Genomic DNA, 23376 nt, shown 5'->3' with positions numbered 1-23376 from the left:
ACGGCGGGCTGTATAGATAATGATCATATCCCAGCTAAGTACCTCCTGGTATTCATTTCACGCGTTTATTATAATGTGATATTATTTTAAACTATACAGAATCCAATATTTACTATACAAAATACAATTATTACCCCTTATATTCCCATGCTCAAACATTTATTTTGGTTATGACTTTCATATATAGTTAAAAACAATAATAAAATGATTATTTTAATAAGTTTGTTGCTTACTAATTGAAATATTACCTGGTAACACGATACCCAAGACATCGTCGCGTAAAATATATTCACGATCATAAATCTAAATACATTTAAGCCTCACGCTAGTAAACGTCTTAAAAGCGTACATAATTTTATTAAAATTAAGTTCGGGTAATATAATTGGTACAGTATCTTTTCTTACAATTAAGTATAGACGTCAGTAAAACATGGCAGTCAACATAAGTGAGAGGTCAGAGACTAAAGAAAATAATGTTGATTTAGACTATGTTCTAGTGAATGAGCTGGGCCAGTTTGGGCGATTCCAGCTCAAATATATCTGCCTCATTGCATTGCCTCTGATGGCAGCTGCCTTCTTCAGTGACTATGTCTTCACAGCAGCCGCACTACCACACAGGTATATTAGTTTAGTTTTCAAAAGGCTTATCTTTCTTGAGAAGAAAGTTATGCCTTTTGAAAATTGTTAGGTTAGGTTATTTTTTCACTCTCTTGCTATCCTGGAATCCTTATGTAGAAAGTTATTATGTTATTTTTGCCTATTCCAGTGTTTTATGTTTATGTAAAATTGATAAGTTGTAGGTAAAATATTCCAGTAGGGTGCGCAAGAGAATTTTTTTTTTATTTAACAGGTAAAACATAATTAGAATTATTAAAATATTTTAATCGTAAGTAGAACTTTGTTATTCGTAATAAAATGTAATTTTAATACGTTTTGTATAAGAAAATTATTTTCTGATACAATTTTTGTAATGTAATATTGTTTAAATTGTTGATAATAATTTACATCTCCATTTTGAAGAACTTCATTCAACCTACTTAATTGCAATAGTTTTTAGCTGACAAGAGCTTTCACTATCATGAATTAAAATTGTTTTGACTTTCATTTTGAATATACAAAAACAATGTAGTTGTATTGTAAAATATTTTCATACATTTGACAGATGTCGTATACCTGAATGCGGCGAGAGGAACAAGAGTGTGGTGTTCCATCCAGAATGGATAACAAACGCGGTACCAGTCAGAGAAGAGGACTCTAAGCTTGCAAGTTGCGAGAGATACGTGTCTGCCTATCCTGGATATAACAGTTCCATGCTAAATTGCCCTATAGAAATGTTCGATCATTCACGTACTCAAAAATGTGACGGATTTGTGTATGAAGGAGACAATTCTGTTGTGTACGATGTTGGTATTATTCATGATTTTTTTAACCCCTGCCGCAAAAAAGTTGTTGTTATATATATATACAACTGTTTCTTTATAGTTCGATTTGGGGTGTGAAGAATGGCTGAGATCGCTCTCAGGAACGCTTAGCAGTCTCGGAACACTCCTTGTGCTACCATTGATTGGCTTCATTTCTGATCATTTCGGCCGACGTATGGCTTTACTTTTCAGCGTCTTAAACACGGCTCTTTTTGGCATCGCCAAAGCCTTCTCGGTAAATTATACAATGTTTCTAATTCTACAACTTCTGGAGACTACACTCGGTGCTGGTTTAGCGAGTTCCGCATATATATTCGGTGAGTATTTCATTTCATATTTTTTTTATAGATAAATATCAGAGTCAGTGTTTAGTATTTACAGACGTTAATTTTCTAGAGATTTACAACAAAAAAGTTATTGAAATAACTTAACTAACTAAAAAAGAAAACAGAAACATTATATACGAATAGCAAAGCATATTTAATAAAAGCTTATTAGAAAAAGATCGCTCGGCCGTAACTTGAAAAATAAACACCTTAAAAAATGTGACGGACTAGAGGTATTATTGAACCAAATATAAACGCAATTCTACGGCCTCAATTTTTTTTCGGTGTCTGCTTTACGTGAAATGCTCCTAATAAGAAAAAATAAATGATCAGAAAGAGAGAGAAACAGATACAGATATCTGAGAATCAGACCTAGAAGGTTGTATTGGCATAGGTTTTCATTTTATTAACAGATTAATTTACTTACAGCTGCCGAGCTAGTGGGTCCCAAGTACCGCGTAGTTACCTCTGCCACGTTGTCATCAGCATTTGCCCTCGGTGAGGTACTGCTGGGAGCAATTGCCTGGCTTGTACGCCCCTGGAGGACCCTCATCCTCACCCTTTACATTCCCGTTTTTCTTCTTTTGTCATATAACTGGATTCTTTTCGAAAGCGTGCGCTGGTTATTAGCTAAGCAGAAGTTTGATGAAGCTAGAAATGTGCTAGAAAATGTAGCAAAGACTAACAATGCTGAAATAAGTGCTAACTCCCTGGATGCTTTATTGAATCCTCCCACAATTATCAAAAACGTATGTGAAAAAATTATTTATAGCCACCAGAGCTAGAGTTAACTTTGTTAAAATTCTTTATATATTTCATAATCGTTAGCTGTTTTATATTTTAGAGCCGACAACGAAGCCTCGTGAAATGTATCTTTCGTTCCCGTGTTCTATTAAGAAGAGTGTGCACGACTCCAATATGGTGGATGACCACAACCTTCATATACTACGGATTATCGATTAACTCGACGAGTCTATCCAGCACAATATATCTAAATTATATCCTTACTGTGGCTATCGAAATACCGGGATTCTATAGTTCAGTGTTAACCTTGGATAGATTTGGTAGAAGGAAAACTCTGTGCTGTGGCTTCTTTTTCAGTGCAGCGTGCAATTCAGCTTTTATTTTTATACCATTAGGTAAGTATATTACTAAAATTATATAATTATTGATCTATTTAATTCCAGGTGTTTGTGTTTGTGTTTTCAGAGCTATCTATTCTTCGACTCGTTATATACTTAGCGGGGAAATTTAGTATATCGCTAGTACTAGCTTCACTTTACCTGTACACGTCAGAGCTCTACCCTACCGAGTTTAGACACAGTTTACTAGGGTTTTCATCAATGGTTGGCAGAATTGGATCTGTTTGTGCCCCGCTTACTCCACTGCTAGTGAGTGCTAATTATAAACCATAACGGTGAACTAAAGAACACCATAAACGCATATAGAACCTGTTATAATTATTTTTAATCATATTATTTTTCAGACTGCCTATTGGCATGGTCTGCCGCACACGATATTTGCCATATTTGGAGCGTTATCTGGTCTTCTAGTCCTAACGCAGCCAGAAACATTCTCAAAGAAACTACCCGATACTTTGGAGGAAGCTGAAGCGATTTAATGGATTAACCCAGTTCAAGGAATAATTAATATCATTTTATAATTACGTATAAGTTATAGCTGTTACATATTATTTAATATGATAAAATAAAAAGTTGTGAAAACATTATAGTGAATTCTGGTGTTTTAATCATTCTAAAATTATCACACAAAGGTCAAAACAATCAGCAAGACAATTTAAAAAAAATATCTAGATCTGGATTTAATCAATATTTTTCCATCGTATCTTGAGTATTAATTTGAATTAATCGCAATCATTTTCCGCTCGCCGATACAACCGCAGTACCACCGTACTCAGTGTGGGACGGAAAGAGTCAGAGATCGGGCGGAGTCGATTTAAAATTTAAAAAAAATGGAGGACGCAAGAGACGAAATAAAAACTGGTGAAATAAAGAGAATAGATTTAGATGATGTTTTAGTAAACGAGTTGGGTCAATTTGGACCATTTCAGCTTCGTTACATGGTCCTTGTATCGATTCCGCTTATTATGTCCGCTTTTATGAGTGAATACATATTCTCAGCCGCAGCCATCCCTCACAGGTAACTCGAACTTTAAAACAGTTAATGGTTTTGGTGTTTAATTATTATTAATAAATCGTTTGTGTTCAAGATGTCGTGTCCCAGAGTGCGGTGAAGATTCGAAATTAGTCCGGTTTGACCCCGATTGGTTAACGAATGCTATGCCCGAGAGTACGTCAGCATCCACCTGCGGTCGCTACCGACCCAGAAATATTAGTCTTAACAGCTCTTTAGATTACTGTCCCGCAGAACTCTTCGACTCGTCAGTCACTGTTGAATGTGATACCTTTGTCTATGCAAGGGACAACTCAGTTGTCTATGATGTAAGTAGTTTTCATTTCACTTAAATAGAAAATAATTACACTTTAATAATAAACATTTTTTTTTCAGTTTGATCTCGGTTGTCAGGAGTTCATGCGAGTATTAGCGGGGACGCTTAATAGTGTAGGAACTTTACTTGTATTACCAATAACAGGCTATGTATCGGATAGATTTGGACGGAGAGTAGCGTTGATCATAAGTGTATTTAATTTGGCATTAATCGGCCTTATACGAGCTTTTTCAGTAAACTACAATATGTACTTGGCCCTTCAAATTCTACAAACTACACTTGGCGCTGGTACCTTCAGTTCGGCGTATGTCTTTGGTGAGCAGTTTGATATTTATTTATTTAAAGTTATGAATGATTTATTACTATAAGTAATAAGTTAATATTACTACCGGTAAAATAAACTATTTGACAGAGACCATAAATTCACAATAAAATAAAACATTCCTTGTTACAGCTGCTGAGCTGGTTGGGCCCAAATGGAGAGTGTTGGCGAGTGCAACAGCAACGTCTATGTTCGCAACTGGACAAGTGATTTTGGGTGGAGTAGCTTGGCTTATTCAGCCTTGGCGCTACATGATTATGGCCCTCCATATTCCCTGCTTCCTCATTATCTCCTATTACTGGATTTTGTCTGAGAGCATCAGATGGCTTCTCTCAAAGCAAAGGTTTGAAGAAGCTAGGACGGTATTGGAAAATATTGCGAGAGTGAACAAGACACAGATCAGTGAAAAGTCCATGCAAGGACTGTTGATGCCGCCCGCAGTCACCGCGGAATCAGTGAAGGTACTCCATTATATTATTACGTAGCGTATTCATAATATATTTGAATTTTCAATAAGGGCTTTAATTTAAATAAACTAAACCTTAATTAAATATCATATTGCCAATGACCTAATTGATTTATTATTGAAAGATAATATAGAATATTATCAGTTTTATAATATCACGTCCTAACAAGATTTTTGATAGTGTGAGATGTAGGTATTAGTTTTTCCTGTTTAAAAAAATATGATTGTTAAAGTTATTGCTTTGCCCCCTGTACTGCATCGTCCTAAGGAAACCCACTGATTAATTTACAACATTAAATCTGAATCTTTGTTTTTTACATTTACCATGAAGGGTCGATTGCTATAAAGATGTTTACTTATTCTCTTATATTTCCAGGAAAGCCAGGATGGCCTTCTGAAAACCATATTTAAGTCGAAAATCTTATTACGCCGAGTCTGCACCACCCCCGTTTGGTGGATTACCACAACCTTCGTCTACTACGGTCTCTCTATCAACTCCACCAGTCTGTCTGACACAATCTACCTGAACTTCATTTTGACTGTTGCCATCGAGATTCCAGGATTCTATACGGCTGTTTTCATTTTGGACAGGATTGGACGGAAACCCACTCTGTCAGCTGGGTTCTTTTTCAGCGCTGCGTGTAATATAGCCTTCGTCTTCATTCCCTCAGGCAAGACATTTACTGCTATTATAATGAATACGGTCATAAGTTTAATCAATATTTAATTAATTGTCTGTGTGTTTTGATTTCGATTAGAATCTTAATCGGCCATATTTATTAATGAAATATATTTTTTCATAAATTTTAATAATTGGTTTAACCAAATGATTAAAGTAACATTCCAAGGTCACAATTATTGTTTGTTGTTAATTTATTACGTGAAAACGCGATTAAATGTAGTGATAAATTGATAATAATTGATTGTCGCGTATTATTGAATAATTGAGACTTTTATCTCTATAAAATATTGACTTTATGTTATGTAAATTGAAGTTGATACCTTTTATTAAATAATTATATAAATATTGGCTTAAGTTCTAGTCAATAATCAGTTTTACCTCAACGTCAAAGGGGATTTCTATTAGTACTAACTAAGTTTACTATGACTAAATTATTTCTAAAATGCTTATCTCCTAGATTTTAAACTTCGAAATATGTTCTAGAACTCAGCGTGGTCCGTCTGGTGGTGTATCTCGCGGGTAAATTTGGTATCTCGCTGGTGTTTACTTCTCTATATCTCTACACATCAGAGCTGTATCCCACAGAATTTAGGCACACGTTACTGGCTTTCTCCTCGATGATTGGCAGAATAGGGTCCATCACAGCACCACTCACACCTGTACTTGTAAGTATTTTTATATCAAACGACAACCATTCAGATTTTTCCACATCATAGAAAGCTTTCCAAGTTCCATTCATTTATTGAAAATAACGTTTAAAAGTCAAGGTAGATAAGCTACTTTTAATAAATACAGGGGGAATGTCAATTTCATTATCAGTAAATCTAACATTGCTAATTGTTAAAGCATTACATATTGTCGGATTATGAAATTCATTAATACACTATTATCATCGATACTGAAAAAAAATATAAATTTAAATAACATCGCTCGCACATGCATAAAATGAGTGCTTATCGATTCCAACTCAGAACACAGACTTCAGTGCAACCGGACCTACCACGCAACTACCACTGAATAGTACCTATAGTTACCCAGAATGTTAACATGCGAAAGATAAAAGAGTTCTGATCGGCAATATCATGTGTCACTCTACTCTTGGAAGAACGCATGCAGAACAGTACTTCGGCATTAAAATTCCAATTTGCTGATACGAGCTCAAAATAGAGTAAATGGTATCAAAACTTCAACCACAACCATTCCATACGAAAATGTCAGAAACAACTTACTAGATTGGATGCCTCTAGACTGAGTAGCCAAAACAAAATACAATCCTTTGAAATAAACCTTAACACCTTAAACGCATTTCACTCCCCCCCCCCCCCACCAATAATAATCTCTGATCCACTGATGGCGATGAGAGAATAATAAGCGAAATCTTAAACCACACCAGTAAGAAAACACCCCGAATAAAATATACCAAATCGAATCATAACAGATAAATTCTTGATACATTTAGATCAAAATCTAGAAAATAAACTTTAATATCGACAGACCGTTTATCAATCTCAACTTACATGCTCGGTCACTTAAAAATAAGAAAAGCTGACATAAAATTTAGAATGGTGAACACATCATTCAAATTCATCAAAAAATCTCAAAACGAATATGATCAACGGCATAAAGGAGGTGAATCGGGTCTTATAATAAAGTACACAGATGGGTTACCCATGATTAAAAAATTGACCCCAAATGTAATTATATAACACTTCAAAAATGGTCATATACTGGTAGTCTCATACTGGTAATATCATCACATCATAGTAGTAACAAGATAGTTATGGAAACGTTTATAGCCCAAATAGATCTCGACTTAGATTCTTGTAACTCAACAGTTCAATTTAAATATGATACTGATTTTCTTGATGTTTTTATCGTCCACTAGTATTATATGACTAGCTGCTTCCGCGAATTTCATTTCTCCTTAATGCCTAGCCTACCTTTTTGTACATGCCAACATGGAACATTTTGCTTGCTACCCCCTTTTTTATTGAGGGGAATGCATTTCCGCACAGAGTGTGGGACTCGCTCTAAAAGCCCTACCCACTAAACCTCTCCCACCAATCACGTCACTGTTGGGATAACTTGGGGTCGCGTAAGCATTCTACCAAGAGACCCGTGACTGGCTGCTGCAGCAACCATCTTCCATTACATTGACATCGCCTTAGAAGTCTTTACTGTAGGGTTGCAATTTCTTGCACCCAACACGTGATTCGCCGCCATGTTCTCGCTTGCACATATAATTAATGGTTATTGTGCCTCACTCGACATAGATAGGTAAAGTGTGTCGCGGACTTTATTGTAGATATTTATAAGATATACAATTACTTGGAACATTTTATGGTTCTATCTTTAATAGTTTAGGCAAGGTACGCAAAATAAGTAACTTTTTTGGTTGATTTTTTACACCTTGTGTCCGAAAAACCCTAATATCTTACGGAACCCTATTTTTGTTCAAAATTAAATATAGCCTAAATTACTCGTGGATAATGTAGCTTTCGAATGGTGAAATAATTTTTAAAATAGGTCCAGTAGTTTATGAGCCTATTCATTACAATCAAACAAACAAACAAACAACGTTTTCCTCATTATAATATTATAAGTGTAGATAGCCAATTAGCTGTGAGGACTTTTGTCAATTAAACAGAATAAGGGACTAACGTTTCAGGTAAAATTGTGGGATAAGACTGAATTAGTTTCTTAAAAATAAGAAGATTCATTTTTAAAAAGATGCCACCCGTCATACTTTCTTTAACGTTTCGCATAAAAGATTTTATTTTTCTGTTTTATCACAGATGGACTATTGGCACGGCATTCCGTCAATGTTGTTCGGTGGCATGGCTATACTCTCCGGTCTACTGATTCTCACTCAGCCCGAAACATTGGGCACCAAAATGCCTGATACTCTTGCTGATGCAGAGGCCATTGGAAGGGAAAAGAAGTGATGCAGGATGCAGGAACGATGGAGAAAATGTTTAGGTCTAATTATTATAATTTTTTAAATAATTTAAGCTTAGTAATAAATATTTATTATTTTTATATAAACAATATTTTAATTTGTGCTTAAATTAAGTACATACGTACTAAATGTGTATGAGTAATTTATGATAACTATGAATATGAGTAATAAGATATATACATAGAAGAGAAGAAGAATACATAGAAAGCAGATTTCTACTTACCCACGTTAAACATTTCATAAAGCATATATGTATTTATATGAAAATGTAAGGCACTAATTGATCTTCATTAATATACTTTCACAATATTTCTTGCAAAATATTATCGATCTTATTAAAAAATGTTTGAAATTATTTATGTTTCAACCACAGAAAACAATCCAGTCTCGTCTTCTTGGCCTCAATTCTTTTGTGTTAAGACTTCTTAGATTTTAGCAATTTATTATTATATTTATGCAAGTCACGAATCTGGCGATTACTACACTCTGATAATTTTTTTTTATCATTTTAATAGTACTTTTCTCTAATCTGTCGATAGTATAGTGAAGTGAGATTGAGACAAACTTTTGGTTTATACTCAGCTGCTAAACTGAATATTTGATTTATGGAGTTAATAAAAGGAAAGTGCAGACTTTGAAAACTTAAAAGTAGAAGACGCCACATACGTAAAGGCTGAAGACATAAAGAGTTGATTTAGATGACGTCCTGTGTGGTGAATTTGGTCAATTTGGACCTATCAGCTTCGATACTTAATCCTGGTATCAATACCAATCATTATGTCAAAAGATTAATTTTTTTGAATAGGATATATGATAAAATACGTGATATGATAGTGGAATTATATAAGTTGATAAAGACACGAATAATTATAAGGTCATTTTCGAAACAGCAACAAAGATAAAAAATAATTAAACTCTCATGAAATTTTTTTTTAGAGAAGACGCATATGTAATATTTTTTTGAAATTTTACTTCTTAAAACATAATAATTTATCCCATTATGACATACCTAATATTATACATTTATTTCCATAACCAGAATGAAGAATTCTTCTCTCGTTATAGCGTTGGTATTCAGGATTTATGTTCGATATATGGTATACATTTTTCCTATTTGTTCATTTTAGTTCTAGATCTCACATGAACCTCTACTCCACAGAGACATGCGGTACTAGCATTCTCTAGGTAGAATCCATCACACACCGCTGACTTCAGTGCTCTTACTCGAGTATTGTTTGTAATCTATGCGAATTAAGTCACGATAACAAGTTTCAATTTCACTATCTAAATAATTAAAATTCTTATGTAATCCAAAATATTTATAATAAATGGATTTATGATAAGGGGATTTATGATAAATCTATATGCGAACTAACGTATATATAAAGTTACCTTAAAATCTTATCATATTCCACAGAGATTACCGGCACGCCATTTTATCAATGCTATTCGGTGGCATAGCTCTTACTCTCTAATCTCTTTATCAGCTCATCCTGACACCGGTGCCCGCACCGAAGATGCCTGATACACTCTCTGAGGCCGAAGGTATTGGCAGAGACAAGATATAAACTCGTAGTATCCTCTGTGAGATTCACGTTAATCTGACTTTTAGTTTAGTTAAGTTATCAGTATCTATAAGTACATGGGTACATAGATTAAATAAGGTACCGAGAGGCTTGGTTTTCTATAATGCCATTGTCTTCAATTTGCTTATACCCAACCGGCAAGATTGAAAGCTTATTTAACTATAGGTTCTACTTTATTTTTCCACCAAAATAATCCGTGTCTGTTACTGTTCACCAGATTTTTTTTAAAGGAAGAAGTTAGTAAAACTAACTGAGCTATTTAGTTTCTAGTCGAACACTTTACCTTAATAATTTGGTTTGGTTTTATAATTTACTATTATTAATTAAAAACGTGTCGCACTTGATAAGTAATATCATGTTGTAAATAAATAATAAACGCATAGTATCTTATCATCATTTTATTATTTAGTGAAATTTCAATATATAACAGCCTCTGTTTTTAGTGTCCGATTTCAGTGGAATTTAAGTTTGACACGTGTTTGAAGATTCTGCATTCCTGTTATGGATTTAGATTGGATTCTTAAGTAAATAAAACGCAATGAACATAGGTTGAGATCGCTTTATTTAGTCAATTAATTTAGATTTATAACGCGTGTCCTTACAATACACAAATTACGAATATTTATATTATGCGTTGTAACACAAATCTAAACACACTTTAAAATATTACTTTTGACATTCTTTTGGTAAAGTGAAATATTAGATGATTCATTAATTATGAATATTCTGTATCACAAACTTATACTTTAAACGGTGTTTTTTCCTTAAAATAAACCGCGATCAGCGTCAAAAGCATGGAAATTAAAATAATTAAATAAATTTTAATAATAAATTTCAATCAAATATAAAATATAGTATCACAACTTAAAATAATCAACAGTCAGTTTCACAAATCTTATTTACTTAGTCAAAAAATTACTTCGAAGCTACTTTTGTACAAAGAACGAGATAGAAGAGTTATAAGGCATGGTAAATGTCGTTAACCCGTATAGGCAATGTCACTCAAGCCCTACAAAGATCATAACCGCTGTTTAAAGCTTTCTGTTGCTTCTTCCTCGGTTTTAGTTGCGTCTAGTTTTTCAGCATCGGCCACTTTGTCTGGTAAAACGGAACGACTTGTATCTGGCAGCAGAAGTGCCAGAAAAGCTGGGCCTAGTGCGGCCAATGCGAAGACAATGCTCGGTAGTCCGGGCATTACTTTTTCCTGTAATAGATATATTACCGATTTATTCAAGAATTTAGAGCGTGTCATTATCATTTATATTTATGAGTACAATCTGTTTTATCTTTCCGATAAAGTGATTAATTATTATATCTAAAACTGAAATACGTCTTTATGCTTTGACTTGTCGTATTAAGTAGTGACGTCTTGTCTTACACTGTCAAGACGATTAAAATTATCAGTCGCGCACTGGCGCGTTAGTTAGTGTTTAAAAACATCTTTATCTAATTAATAAGCATTTTTTAATGACATTAATTAGCTTTATTTAAAAGGCAGTGTCTTCAAACTACAAATTAGTTTCTTCTAACCTAATCGTGTTTCATCAAACCAGAGCTCATAATAAAAAAGTATTACAAAAACGTACTAGCAACGGTGTCTGCGGTGCTAAGACAGAACCCAACCTGCCCACAGTGTTAGCAACGTTCGTGAGGCAGTTACGGGAGGTGGTGGGAAAGATCTCCATGGCAACCACTTGTACGGAGAAGATTCCGTAGCTGCTACACATCTTGCCAGCAATATAGAACAATACCGACGCCCACCATATTGCTGGAATTACATATAATGTTTTCAAATCTATTCTGTTTTATTTATCTGTGTTGTATCCTTCCATTAGTCGTAGACTGTTCTTTTCTTTACGATGTTTTCCCTTCCTGTATGCAAGTATATCCACTCATAAAAACATAAACACATTCGTGTACATCCAAAATTCAAAAGCTCGACTGTAGTTGGGTGGGATGTTTAGCCCTTAGGCTATTATAGATAGTCAATTCTATGTCTATTCTAACCTAATTTTAACGACTCAACGATAATTTGGAATAGTTCATAGAAACTTAGTGTAGGTATATACATTTTATAGTATTCAACATAATGAACATCCAAAACATAACTTACATTTAGGCACAAATGCCGATGCCATAAAAAATAAGGCGCAGAAGCAATAAGCGACGCAAATCGGCGCCTTTCTTCCGAACCTTGTCAACGTCAGAGCTGTGATTATTCTAGTCGGTACCTGAACTAACATCATGATCGAAAAGTTCAAGTATTTGCTACCAGAAATGCTGACGGAATTGATAATAGCACCACTGAATACGAAAGAACAGCAGATAAAACACGCGGCGATAAGTGCCATTCGCAAGAGAATCGTTTTTGACCGGAGAACAGAGAAAATATTAGGAGTTTCTTCGGCGGTACTCTTCATCTGTAAATGTGTATATAAAGTTTTTAACGAGACAGCCAAATTTGCATAGTTTATGTGTATAACTTAATAACCAAGCGTTTAAGTTAATTAAATAAAATTTAATATTATTACCATTTTGTTAACTTTCAAATGACATTATACAATTGTCTAATGTTCTAATGTTCACAGCTTTTGTCTTTCTTTGTGAGGTCGGTAGTAAATGTAGTAAATTTTCTACCAACGACTAAAATTTTATAGACTAAAGAGATCTGCACTAAAATGAAATTTATGATTTCCAAAATTAACTTATTTTGTTTAATCGCTGATCAGGCCTAAGATGTACAGAAGACTGAGAAACTTCGAATTTAAATTTTTATTTAAAAACTGCAGTGTAAAACAGTGAAGTTTATTTCAAAGAGACCTTTGCTCTAACAAAAAAAAAAATATTCTTATTTATCACTAAGCAAGTCATTGTTTACACAATAATTTTAATTTAATTTATAAATCTGAAGAATATACCTTATTAAGCTCAGTTTTCGGTTCACTAATGCTGGATAGCATATCCTGCGCATTTTTTGATAGGGTAATATTATTAATTTTGGCTACTTTATTTAATACTTGAACAGCCTCATCCCTCTTGTTATGGGCCAGCAGCCATCGTACTCCCTCATCAATCAGAAATATGTAAAACACCTGAAAATATGTATATCCCATTTGCCCTTAAACATAATTACAAAACGAAACAGATCGAAGTATTATCGTTTTTTCATTCTTTTCTACAGTATTATGATGACTAAATGTAACTTACTACTACAAGTAGTGGTGCGTAGATGGCTCTCATGAGGTGTCTCCAATATGGCACTTTCCATGCAATCAACCCAAAGAATGCGCCCCCAAGGCACGCCAAGATGTCTGATATGCAGGAATACACCACTCGGCTCTTGTGACTGACCGCTTCTAGAGCTAAATAAACCCAATGTTGTACACTAGGCCTTAGATATATCTATTTTTTTCTTTATCATCTAATTTTCTGAATTGGAAGGTGGCTTCTGTGTCTGACACAGAACCGTCTATATTTGGGCCGAAAGCTTGTCATTTTCATCATGATGAAATGAGACTTTGGAGTCGCATGCTGATGCTAATAGGCATCCACTGACAGCTGTTAGAGCTGGCAATTGATATTAAACGTAAAGTGTAATGTTTAGAATATAAAAACCGAGAGACAAATTATATCAACAGTACGCACGCGTTTTTTCTGATCTCTCAGTTTTAATTTCATAATTTCAAAATATCTAGACGTAGTTGCTTATATATACAACTTACATAAAACCATAGATGCATTGCCATAACCAAGGGCAGTTTCCAGAAATTCTAAACCAAGAAGAGTCCAATAATCCATTGCAAAAGATTTGAGTAGACCGGCGATCCCCACCATTAGGGGGGTACTGACGATAATTACTTTCCGTCCATACCTGACAATAATTAGGTAAATGTTAATTTTTCCTTAACTCGTGCTGTAATAGGATCCTAAATCTGATTTGTTACCAAACTGGCAAATCGTGCATTTCTTAACCGTAGGTCGTGTGTTCGTAAGAGTAGAGTAGAGTTTTTTTATTGAAATGGGTCTACCACACACACACTACACACTCTGTCTCATATTGCTCTCAAAATTAAAACGACTCTCTAACTAGCAATTACAATAATTATAATTGTAGTGTTCACCTGTCTGAAATGAATCCGGAGAGTACAAATGAAAAGACAAGCCCCAAGTTGTGTACAGTACCGATGAGTGTGGCTTTCCATGGCTGACATCCCAAGTCGAACTGAAATTTACGAAACACTCTAATATACTAATCAATACTAGCTGCCCCCGCGAACTTCGTTTCTCCTTCGTTTCACAAAATAAATTTAATTTATACTTTAGCCTCAATAACACGTGGTAATAATTATATTGAATTGTAGCTAATATGACACGTTTGTCGGTTTACCATAGCAGTGCCATCTATTGCTTACTTACTCAATCCAGTCGAAAAGTATCGACATCTGTTAGAATCTTTTGGAGTTTACAGATAATTGTGATTAATTATAGACAAATAATTTGCAATAAAATCAAATTGCGACTATAATTAAAGATCTAAGCTATCCTATCTCTTAAGTTGGACCAGACTGCTCACGGTGTGCCAATTTAATTTAAAATCGGTTAAGTAGTTTAGGAGTCCATCGCGGACAAACATCGTGACAGGAGATTTATATATATTAAGAAAATAAAGCTAGACTATCTCAATTCACATCTTCGACATCATTGTAAATGTGATATTATGTCACTATTTTATTATTGTTGTGTATTTAGTAATATTATGTAACGTCTATCGTGATCAATAAATCACGAGTTTAAATTAATACAAATAAATGATTATGTGCTAAAAAGTACGAGAGGCAAACGATCTGAAAAAATACACGTGTGTGTACTTATGTATACGCGTTAGAATGAATATTATTTTGGTGTTTTTAAATCAATTTAGTACTTGACTCGACTGTCATACTGACGTCGTAAATTTATGTTAATTATAGCTATTACAAATAAAATCGTCTTAAACGATCAAAGCTCAATTGACATCCAGCTCAAAGTGTTTCATTTAAGATATATTTGAACATCCGTCAAACAACTGCCACCAAACTTAACTTTCGTAACGTCTATCGACTTCTACTCTATTAAATAAATGCTTTTTCTATCATACATAGGTTTAGTAATGATATCTTCATTTAAAAGAAAAATAATGGGAAAACATTACAACGTACGATGAAATTCGCTCATTAAACCGAAGAAACTGCGTCTCTGCCATTACTGTCCCATGTGAGTTCCTAATTTGTGTTATTTTACAGCACTTAGGCACTGTAATGACGTCTAGTTAGGAGGGTGATAATTTTGCGAACCAGTCGAATTATTAACCTTCTAGCGGTGTCATCGCTTTATATTAAATATACCTCTTAATATAAAGCGATGTGACAAATCATTAATTTAATGTATCATAATAAATAAAATGAAAAAGCCTTTTATTTCTTACAGCAGAATAAGAAGTTGAATCAATTAATTTTATGTACATACTAGTGCTAGTTTTGTTAGTAATTAAATTTGTATCCTAAATTTAGTGTGTTAGTTTTTCCTACTTTTAAATTATTATTCTTCTGTAAAAACTCCTCTATAGGTAAAGCCCTCCTCCAAAGACAGCCAGTCCTCTCTCGATTGGGCTACTTGGATCCAGTCGGGACCAGCTGTTTTTTTTTATTTCGTCTTCCCAGCTAGCCACAGGCTCTCTTTCTTTGTCCCTGTGGACCCTCCCATGTGGTTACCGTTTTCGTCCATCTCTTGTCACGTAGCCGCGCCACATGTCCGGCCCACCTCCATTTTAGGTTAATGTTTCATACTCATAGTTTACGTGTGTGCAGGAACGATAGAGAGCAGTGTTAACTATATGCCTTAGCGTAGGATACCGAAACTTTGGACTTACTAACTAACAAATTATTTTTAAGGATGTTGTAGCTAATATTTTCAGCTGTATTTCATCCATTACGAAGCGCTGTTTATGATGTGTGGCATCAAATAATAGTAACCTTGTTATTGAACTCTGTAACCGTCTGGTTACAATCCGTATGTTATTATTTTTGTTGAGTCTTTTTGCGATAACATGGAAATTAAATGGGTGACAGATTTAACTTTGACTATATTTATGTTTACTAAATAGAGTACATTGTTGTTTATGTTTTTTAATGTAAACTTTAACGAAGGCTTTATATAGGTAAAATAGACTATTTTCTGTGCTATGTTGCACTTGTATTTAGATAATATAATAGATTAAGTTACCTCAGCAACTATACTGTCGTATTTGTCGTATATGATTTCTTCACAGGGTATGGCCTTAGGACCAAATGTGTCAGAAGAACAGCTCGAGGATGTGTTGTCGGATTTATAGCAGGTGTCATTAGAAGGAAATAGAATCCAGGAGTCAGTTGAATTGGTATCGCAGGATGGCTTCAGGCATCTGTAACATTTTTCATATAAAACATTAATTGATGTTCTTACCAGCTTACATAACTGAGATGCTATTGCGTATTGACACAGGGATCTTGGGTTCGACCCCCAGCGAATGGTTGGGTAGGAATATATAAAAGTATAATCACTTATATGCCTATAGGAAATACTAAAGTGAATGATAGGGATTTTTGTCATGAAACGAAGCTTTATTGTAAATAATAAAAATGTGACTTTAATTATAATTATCAATTTCAAGATCTAGGCCCACCGCGGTAGTCTAGTAAATTATTAATAATTTTAAAACGTTTCATGTGACTATTTTCAGAAGTGAATTGTCGTATAAGTAGGTAATCTTAGTTTAAATAATTACATCTTTATCGTCAAACCTATTAAATGACCATTTATATGAGCAAATGGAGTTTAATTTGCATAAATACTTTCGTATTGCATTTTACTCTTATGTTAGAAATTTAATATTTTGTTTCACATTTCACGCGTTTCTCGCATTCCTCTCGCATAAACGAGAGAATTCAAAACATATCGTCACGTTTACCGATACACGAGTCTAAAATAATAATAAATCATAAAGTGTAACAGCCGTGATAATAACAAGAGATAGCCCCGAAGTGTCTGCGACCTTTGCTCTACTGTCCATGGTTATGACTAAGCGATTTTGTTGTTTCCTTAAACTTGGCCCTTAGTACCCCGCTTATTGAACCTTCTAAAAGAATAATTTATATAATTAAATATACTTTAATGCTTTTGGCCATTTGGGGTACCTACTACACATCCACCACAAAAACATTTCGTCCCCATTTTTAAACATTTGTGTTTGTATGAATTTTATCACATTAATTTACTATTGATAAAAACAAAATCCTGTGTCCATATAACATTTTTATTATGACGAAAGTGCTTTGTTCAATTACTTATTCTGATGTAGGATCATCATAAATTGTGAAATGACGTAATATAATTCGCTTAACATTAAAACCCACTGAATTGACAATAAATTGTGAGAACATATTTTATGTAAATTCATTTCAGGCAATAATTTTTATTTGTTAAGGATTTTCTTAATTTATTTTATATCGTCATATTCAAATATCAAATCTTTGCTGGATTCTAATTAACTTTTTTACCTGAATGGTTCATCGGCAGCTGTGAAGACATAGTTAAAGTTACACATGTTAAGGAAGGAGTCTCGGAAACCTAGGAGTAGTAGAAGCAGCAGCTGATATTTTCCAAAGCTTCCGAGCTCACTAAGAATTCCATCCAAATTGAAGCCTTCTACACCTTGTTCCACCATCTGGAATGTTTTATTATACGCATTATGCTCTCTCGTTTATATAATTTCCGTGATACTTCAACTGAGGATGAACTTTTTCCTATGATAGGCTTAAAGTAAAATAAATACATTATAAATAGTATTTTAACATTTGTACCTTGTCTTGACTCCAAACTTTCCTAGCACACCCGTTGCATGATATCTGTAAAAAAATAATGTTACTTATTACACATTAAGTAGCATTTTTATGTTGATAATAGAATTTAATAGTGTGCATAGTTTTAACCAGTAAAGGAAACATCTATATATTTATCGGAGCAGGTATCAATTGGTCGTCATGTTACGGCATTGGAACATTTGATATTTCCCGTAGAAATATAGCTACGCTTAGAGTGGTTTATGAAGAGTAGAGTTACATTACGTGGTCGGAGGACCCGTGCAATAGTGATCACGTAACTCTTACGCTAACCATTGTTAACTGCAATAACATTGCTTGCCTTAATTTGCTTATTTTTGGTATACTTTAATACTTTATTAAAACAGTTTCCAGAATATTTTCTTAATAATTTATTTAGTTATTAAAAAGTCTCAAACATATTAACATTGTTTTGCTGAAAAAATTCTTCGTTCTGTATAAAGTTGCATGTCATACATGAGTTCTTATAAATAATTATGCTACGAAATAATAATACATTGATAGTTGTTGCTAACATCTGCCACGCTTCAGCGACTCTAACTTTATGGCTTAGATTATTTAGTTAGATTTAGTTATTATATTCCAAAGTATTCTTCCGTGTAACATAAATGTTTAGCTTATAAGCTTAAGCAAAACACAATTGCCACTTAAAATAAAAAAATACCCAGAGCAGTATAGGTAGATAAATTAAACCACATCGTTGATATTTATCGTATATCACATCGAGTATTTTTTATAATGTAGGTTTAGAAGAGATAATAAAAACAGTAAAAAAAACAACTTATTATTACAACGAGCTTTCTATTTAAATTACAATTAAAAAAGCACATAGCTATATTCCAATTACACAAAATTAATACATTGATATTTCGTCTAATTCCGGTTATTGTACAAATGTTTTGTCGGTGAGAGTCGATTTTCATAAACAGCATTGTTCGTTGAACACTTGTTCCTTTTAATATATCCTAACAACCCTTTTCTACTTGAAACTGGATCAAAGAGGAGTGGAATTATTTAACACATATATTATTTATTTATAACTAAATAATATTCTAACAAAACCCCAAGCCAAAAGAAATCCTATAAGTTAGTCGTCAAAATAGAATTTTAATCACATACTTATGATTTTGATACAAGAGATTCTCGACTGAAACTGACTAAAAACTTCTTCATATCGCGATGCTTTTACTAAAGGGTCTGCTTTGTTTTGCTTGTTTGTGTGTCAGTAAATTTAGTCTGTAAACAAAGCGTGTTGGAAGATATCCAAAATAGCTCAGCGTGCGTGAACGCCCTTGACATTGTCTCTTGGACGATACCTCTGTGATTGTACGTATGCGATTAAATGTATGTATACATATAGTTCAAATATATTATTTAGATATTTACCATTACATGCTACCAATGAATCGTGAAGCCCTTTATCCTTAGTCCGATTAAAAGGACTACTCGTTCAATTATTCGTTATGATAGTTTATTAAACATATAATGGATTGTACCATTAAAACAGTTCTACTTTAATAGTTTTTCGGATACGTTTTAACACCTACAAGTGAGAGAAAGGACTTGTTGTGATTTGACTTGACTTGACAGATACATACATATATATCTTTTATATATGAAATTTTTATATACACTAACCCTAACGTCACTACTTAGCAGAACTACAGAAAAATGTATAGAATTATAGTATAGTAGTATATTATTTTCATAAATTCGTGGTTAATGTGTTTATTTCATCATAAAACGTTTGGAAAAGAATAAAAATTAATTAGAAACTAGTAATAAGGTACGTTATCGCTTACGAGAAAATGTTTTTACGATGCATTACTATAATAAATCTTAATTTTAATAATACGTTTTAGTAATTTGTATTATTTGATTTGTTGTCTCCGTATGTTACTTTAGTAGTAAGCAATATATTACTGATTTTGCTAGAAATGAAATAGTGTTCGATTTTAAAAAGTGGTATAATTTTTTATTCATTATTATATAAATCCAATAAATGAAAAAAATACCGGCGATGTTTTGGGACAATATTATAAATATATTAAACCTGAAGCAAATGAAACTCAATGCTTTTATGGCTGAACGATGATGAACTCCTTTATTTTCATTAGGATGATATATACTAATAAAAATATATGCTAATCTTGATTATTTAGACAAAGTAGATACGTTAATTTACATTAAAAAATCTGACTTCATTTGAAATTGTACAAATTTTACTTGTTTTTATAATATATAGACCAGTCCTCCACAACACACATGTTACTTAGTTTCTTAGAAAGTGATAGTCACTATTGAATTAATTTTTTTTATGAAACTATTGTTGTAGTAATATATTCACAATAAATTAGCGTCATTGTTTATTTAGATGTGTAATTTTTGCACGTGTCGAATGCTTCTGTTGTATTTGTTTTGCCAAAACAAAACAATTGTAATTGATGTAAGACGTGTTAATTCAACGAACGAAAAGACGAAGAATTTCAAATAATCTAAGCAGCAAAGTAATAATATTATATAATTTAAATGAAAATTACTTTTACTAAAAGTAAATACATCGTAAATTTTATTGATCCAAGTAAATTAAAATTCTTAATTTGGTTTGATTTTACATATAAAAAAGAAAATTGACTAAATAATGTCGAGAACTTGAATATATTAAGAGATAATATAATTATGTTCTTAGACGACCTTTAGAAGTTATATGTCTTAGATAAAAATTATTCATTATGAGAATATTTATTTGTTCTCTTTTATCCCGTTATTTTAGTTTTATTCTTTACATTATAAATTATTTTTGAGAGTGAAAATATCTACTGTACTCTACTAGGTGGAATCGAACAACGACCATTTTATTATAACACTACCATCCTTTACTAATTCATAACAGTGTTGTGCGAAGATAAGGAAGTGTTTAAAGTGATAGCATTATCGAAGCTATTACCCGTTCGTAGCTAAAAATAGTAGCTCTCACTGCGCCGACAACTTCTTTGTAATCGTTAAAAAACCTCTTCTTTTCTCTAATGGTTATAATATAGTACTATGCGATACTACAATTAAGATTACACTTATACATAAAATAAAATTAATTTTATAATGGAAACATTTACATTACAAAAAATATGGATCTTGTACAAAAAATCTTAGATTTTATATATAACTTATTAATTTAATTATAACCTTAAGTCATTTCTCTATTAGTATATATTATTACCTACATTACATTGAATTTAGTAAATATATATTGTCAACCAAATTGAGTGGTTCCAAAATATGTAAATATTTTTAATATCTTAAATATATTTTACTCACCTAAGAATAATATAACATAATTATAACAAATCACATGTGTAAAATGCACATTATTTTTTCACAAGACACAGAAATTAAAATATATTGAAAAAATGTGTTATTTAATCATACATGACCGGATTTGGAAAAAGTCTGTGCGTTTGCACGCTCTCCGCACTGACAATAAATGCGATATTCTCGTTCGGAAAATACTATATACCTACTTCTGATTGTGTACTACTTAGGTCGCTTGTACACAAACTGATTTCATTATGACTCGTAGCCCTTCGTCTAATGTTTATATACAGCATTATTTTTACATTATTATGGAAACGATTATTGTATTATTTATCAGATATGGATAAAGTTTTCTTACCTTTAAGGTTAGCCACAAATTTTTTGGAACCTATTTTTTAATTTTATCAATCAAATAGAAATTCAGATAAATGTTTTAAATCTCTCTTAATTACTTACCATCGAATTTGTATGAAAAATACCAAGAGCTTTTTATTCACTTGACAGTTTTCTCCAGATTTTATCAAGTAGATACGAGTGTAGTTTTTTTATATAGTTTCCGCTTTCAGCTTGTTCAATGCATATATTAAGTGGTCCGTTTATGTTACTTTTCGTAGATATTTCAGGGTTTTTTCTTGTCTAAATTGAATTTAATGAAAAAATAATTTTATTATCCAGCGAAAACTCTAAACCTCTAATCGCTTAATTATAAAGCAATACATTATCCTTCACATATAACTTATTTGAGTATAATTTAAAGAAAAGCTTAATGCTAGAGTTTTTATCAATTAGACACAGGTTTTGTCATTAATTAGCAAATTTATTTTTTTCTTATACTAAGTAATTTCATGTAACATTTAACACACTTGATATTCAAATAATACAAATAATAAGTTAGTTAACGGTTGGCCAAATTCAATCTTATATATAAAATTCTTGTGTCGCGGTGTTTGTGGTTAAACTCCTCCGAAACGGCTTGACCGATTCTCATGAAATTTTGTATGCATATTGGGTATGTCTGAAAATCGGACAACATCTATTTTTCATTCCCCTAAATGTTAAGGGTAGTCCATCCCTAAATATTTTTTTAAATTTTTGATAAATTTTTATTTATCTATCAATTGTATCAACATGTTTAAAAAATGCATACAACCCAAAATTTTCAACCCTCTACGATCACCTCCTACTTTATATTATAAATGATATACATGGCAAAACGACGTTTGCCAGGTCAGCTAGTCACCTTATATAATACTGGGTCGTTAGTTTGATAGGCAGAGAAATATCCTGCGTTAAATACAACTCCTTATAATAATATCCTTTTCCTTTAATTCACTGGCCGTTGCGGTAATATGCAAAGTAAGCATTATGGTATTACTAATCGTAAATATAATAAACAATTAAATAGATATATTTTAAACATTAAAATTTTAACTAACTCAAGGCAGTTTTATATTAATATACGACATTTTGTACAACAAGAGAAACATATATTTTATAGGATTTAACAATGTAATCATAACGTATAAGTAATTTATTTGTCTTTGTAAATTTTAAAATCTTTCCATCAACGTTGTCACGTTTATTAATGATATACTTACGTGTTGTAATTTTATTAACATTATTGTTAGAAAATGTCACGTTATCGAATCCGTTTTTACATAAATCAGTGTTTTCAACGTGGGGCCCAATTCTCACAGGGGACAATTTGATTGGGGGCTGTTCAAAAATTTATTAAAATTTTATCGAATTTGAATTCCAGTTTTTCATTTAGTTTGGAAAATTTACATACTGTCGTATTGACATAATTTCGTTAAAAATTTTCAAGTTTTGTCAGAAAATATAGAACTTCTAAGATGGCCATTGTACCAAAAAAGTTTGGAAAACAGTGATATAAAATTTTAATTGAAGCTAATTAC

The 23376-nt window shown here is 32.6% G+C and overlaps 3 protein-coding genes across 5 annotated transcripts; 2 read left to right on the top strand and 1 right to left on the bottom strand.

Annotated features, from left to right (window-relative positions):
- Positions 1–215: 215 nt before the first annotated feature.
- Positions 216–3778, top strand: LOC110997675 (solute carrier family 22 member 4-like). 2 transcript variants are annotated; one of them, XM_022265933.2, is made up of 8 exons: positions 216–386; positions 498–618; positions 1163–1403; positions 1483–1738; positions 2177–2496; positions 2592–2886; positions 2957–3138; positions 3234–3778. In XM_022265933.2, exons 2-8 carry the CDS (start codon positions 563–565, stop codon positions 3366–3368), a joined length of 1485 nt encoding a protein of 494 aa, XP_022121625.2. In that variant the 5' UTR covers positions 216–386; positions 498–562; the 3' UTR covers positions 3369–3778. The 2 variants fall into 2 exon arrangements, with proteins under 2 accessions (XP_022121625.2, XP_022121624.2); XM_022265932.2 differs by lacking the exon at positions 216–386 and having other exon boundaries at positions 393–618.
- LOC110997673 (organic cation transporter protein) lies at positions 3706–12028 on the top strand. Its single transcript, XM_022265928.2, has 8 exons — positions 3706–3907; positions 3978–4209; positions 4277–4532; positions 4672–5000; positions 5382–5676; positions 6171–6352; positions 8483–8666; positions 11866–12028. Exons 1-7 carry the CDS (start codon positions 3720–3722, stop codon positions 8630–8632), a joined length of 1632 nt encoding a protein of 543 aa, XP_022121620.2. The 5' UTR covers positions 3706–3719; the 3' UTR covers positions 8633–8666; positions 11866–12028.
- LOC110997671 (organic cation transporter protein) lies at positions 10778–22116 on the bottom strand. 2 transcript variants are annotated; one of them, XM_022265927.2, is made up of 11 exons: positions 21667–22116; positions 18110–18154; positions 17807–17973; positions 16494–16671; positions 14354–14454; positions 13955–14103; positions 13440–13594; positions 13151–13324; positions 12346–12652; positions 11819–12000; positions 10778–11436 (listed from the first exon to the last, which is right to left on the bottom strand). In XM_022265927.2, the coding sequence occupies exons 1-11, from the start codon at positions 21751–21753 to the stop codon at positions 11251–11253; spliced, it is 1731 nt and encodes a 576-aa protein (XP_022121619.2). In that variant the 5' UTR covers positions 21754–22116; the 3' UTR covers positions 10778–11250. The 2 variants fall into 2 exon arrangements, with proteins under 2 accessions (XP_022121619.2, XP_022121618.2); XM_022265926.2 differs by having other exon boundaries at positions 21464–21750.
- Positions 22117–23376: the final 1260 nt, after the last annotated feature.

This window comes from Pieris rapae, chromosome 3 (genome assembly GCF_905147795.1).
Source record: "Pieris rapae chromosome 3, ilPieRapa1.1, whole genome shotgun sequence".
Lineage (NCBI taxonomy): Eukaryota > Metazoa > Arthropoda > Insecta > Lepidoptera > Pieridae > Pieris > Pieris rapae.
The sequence above is the reverse complement of the archived record's forward strand: the minus strand, read 5'-3'. Positions and strand labels throughout refer to the sequence as shown.

Coding starts and splice junctions, on each gene's coding strand:
- LOC110997673 (XM_022265928.2), top strand. CDS start 3,720: ATGGAGGACGCAAGAGACGAAATAAAAACTGGTGAAATAAAGAGAATA. Junction 5,001..5,381: donor TCACCGCGGAATCAGTGAAG/GTACTCCATTAT, acceptor TTATATTTCCAG/GAAAGCCAGGATGGCCTTCT. Junction 6,353..8,482: donor CACCACTCACACCTGTACTT/GTAAGTATTTTT, acceptor GTTTTATCACAG/ATGGACTATTGGCACGGCAT.
- LOC110997675 (XM_022265932.2), top strand. CDS start 431: ATGGCAGTCAACATAAGTGAGAGGTCAGAGACTAAAGAAAATAATGTT. Junction 2,497..2,591: donor CTCCCACAATTATCAAAAAC/GTATGTGAAAAA, acceptor TTTATATTTTAG/AGCCGACAACGAAGCCTCGT. Junction 2,887..2,956: donor TTTTATTTTTATACCATTAG/GTAAGTATATTA, acceptor TTGTGTTTTCAG/AGCTATCTATTCTTCGACTC.
- LOC110997671 (XM_022265927.2), bottom strand. CDS start 21,753: ATGCTGTATATAAACATTAGACGAAGGGCTACGAGTCATAATGAAATC. Junction 16,672..17,806: donor GCTGCCGATGAACCATTCAG/GTAAAAAAGTTA, acceptor AAAATGTTACAG/ATGCCTGAAGCCATCCTGCG. Junction 12,001..12,345: donor ATCGGCATTTGTGCCTAAAT/GTAAGTTATGTT, acceptor ATGTAATTCCAG/CAATATGGTGGGCGTCGGTA.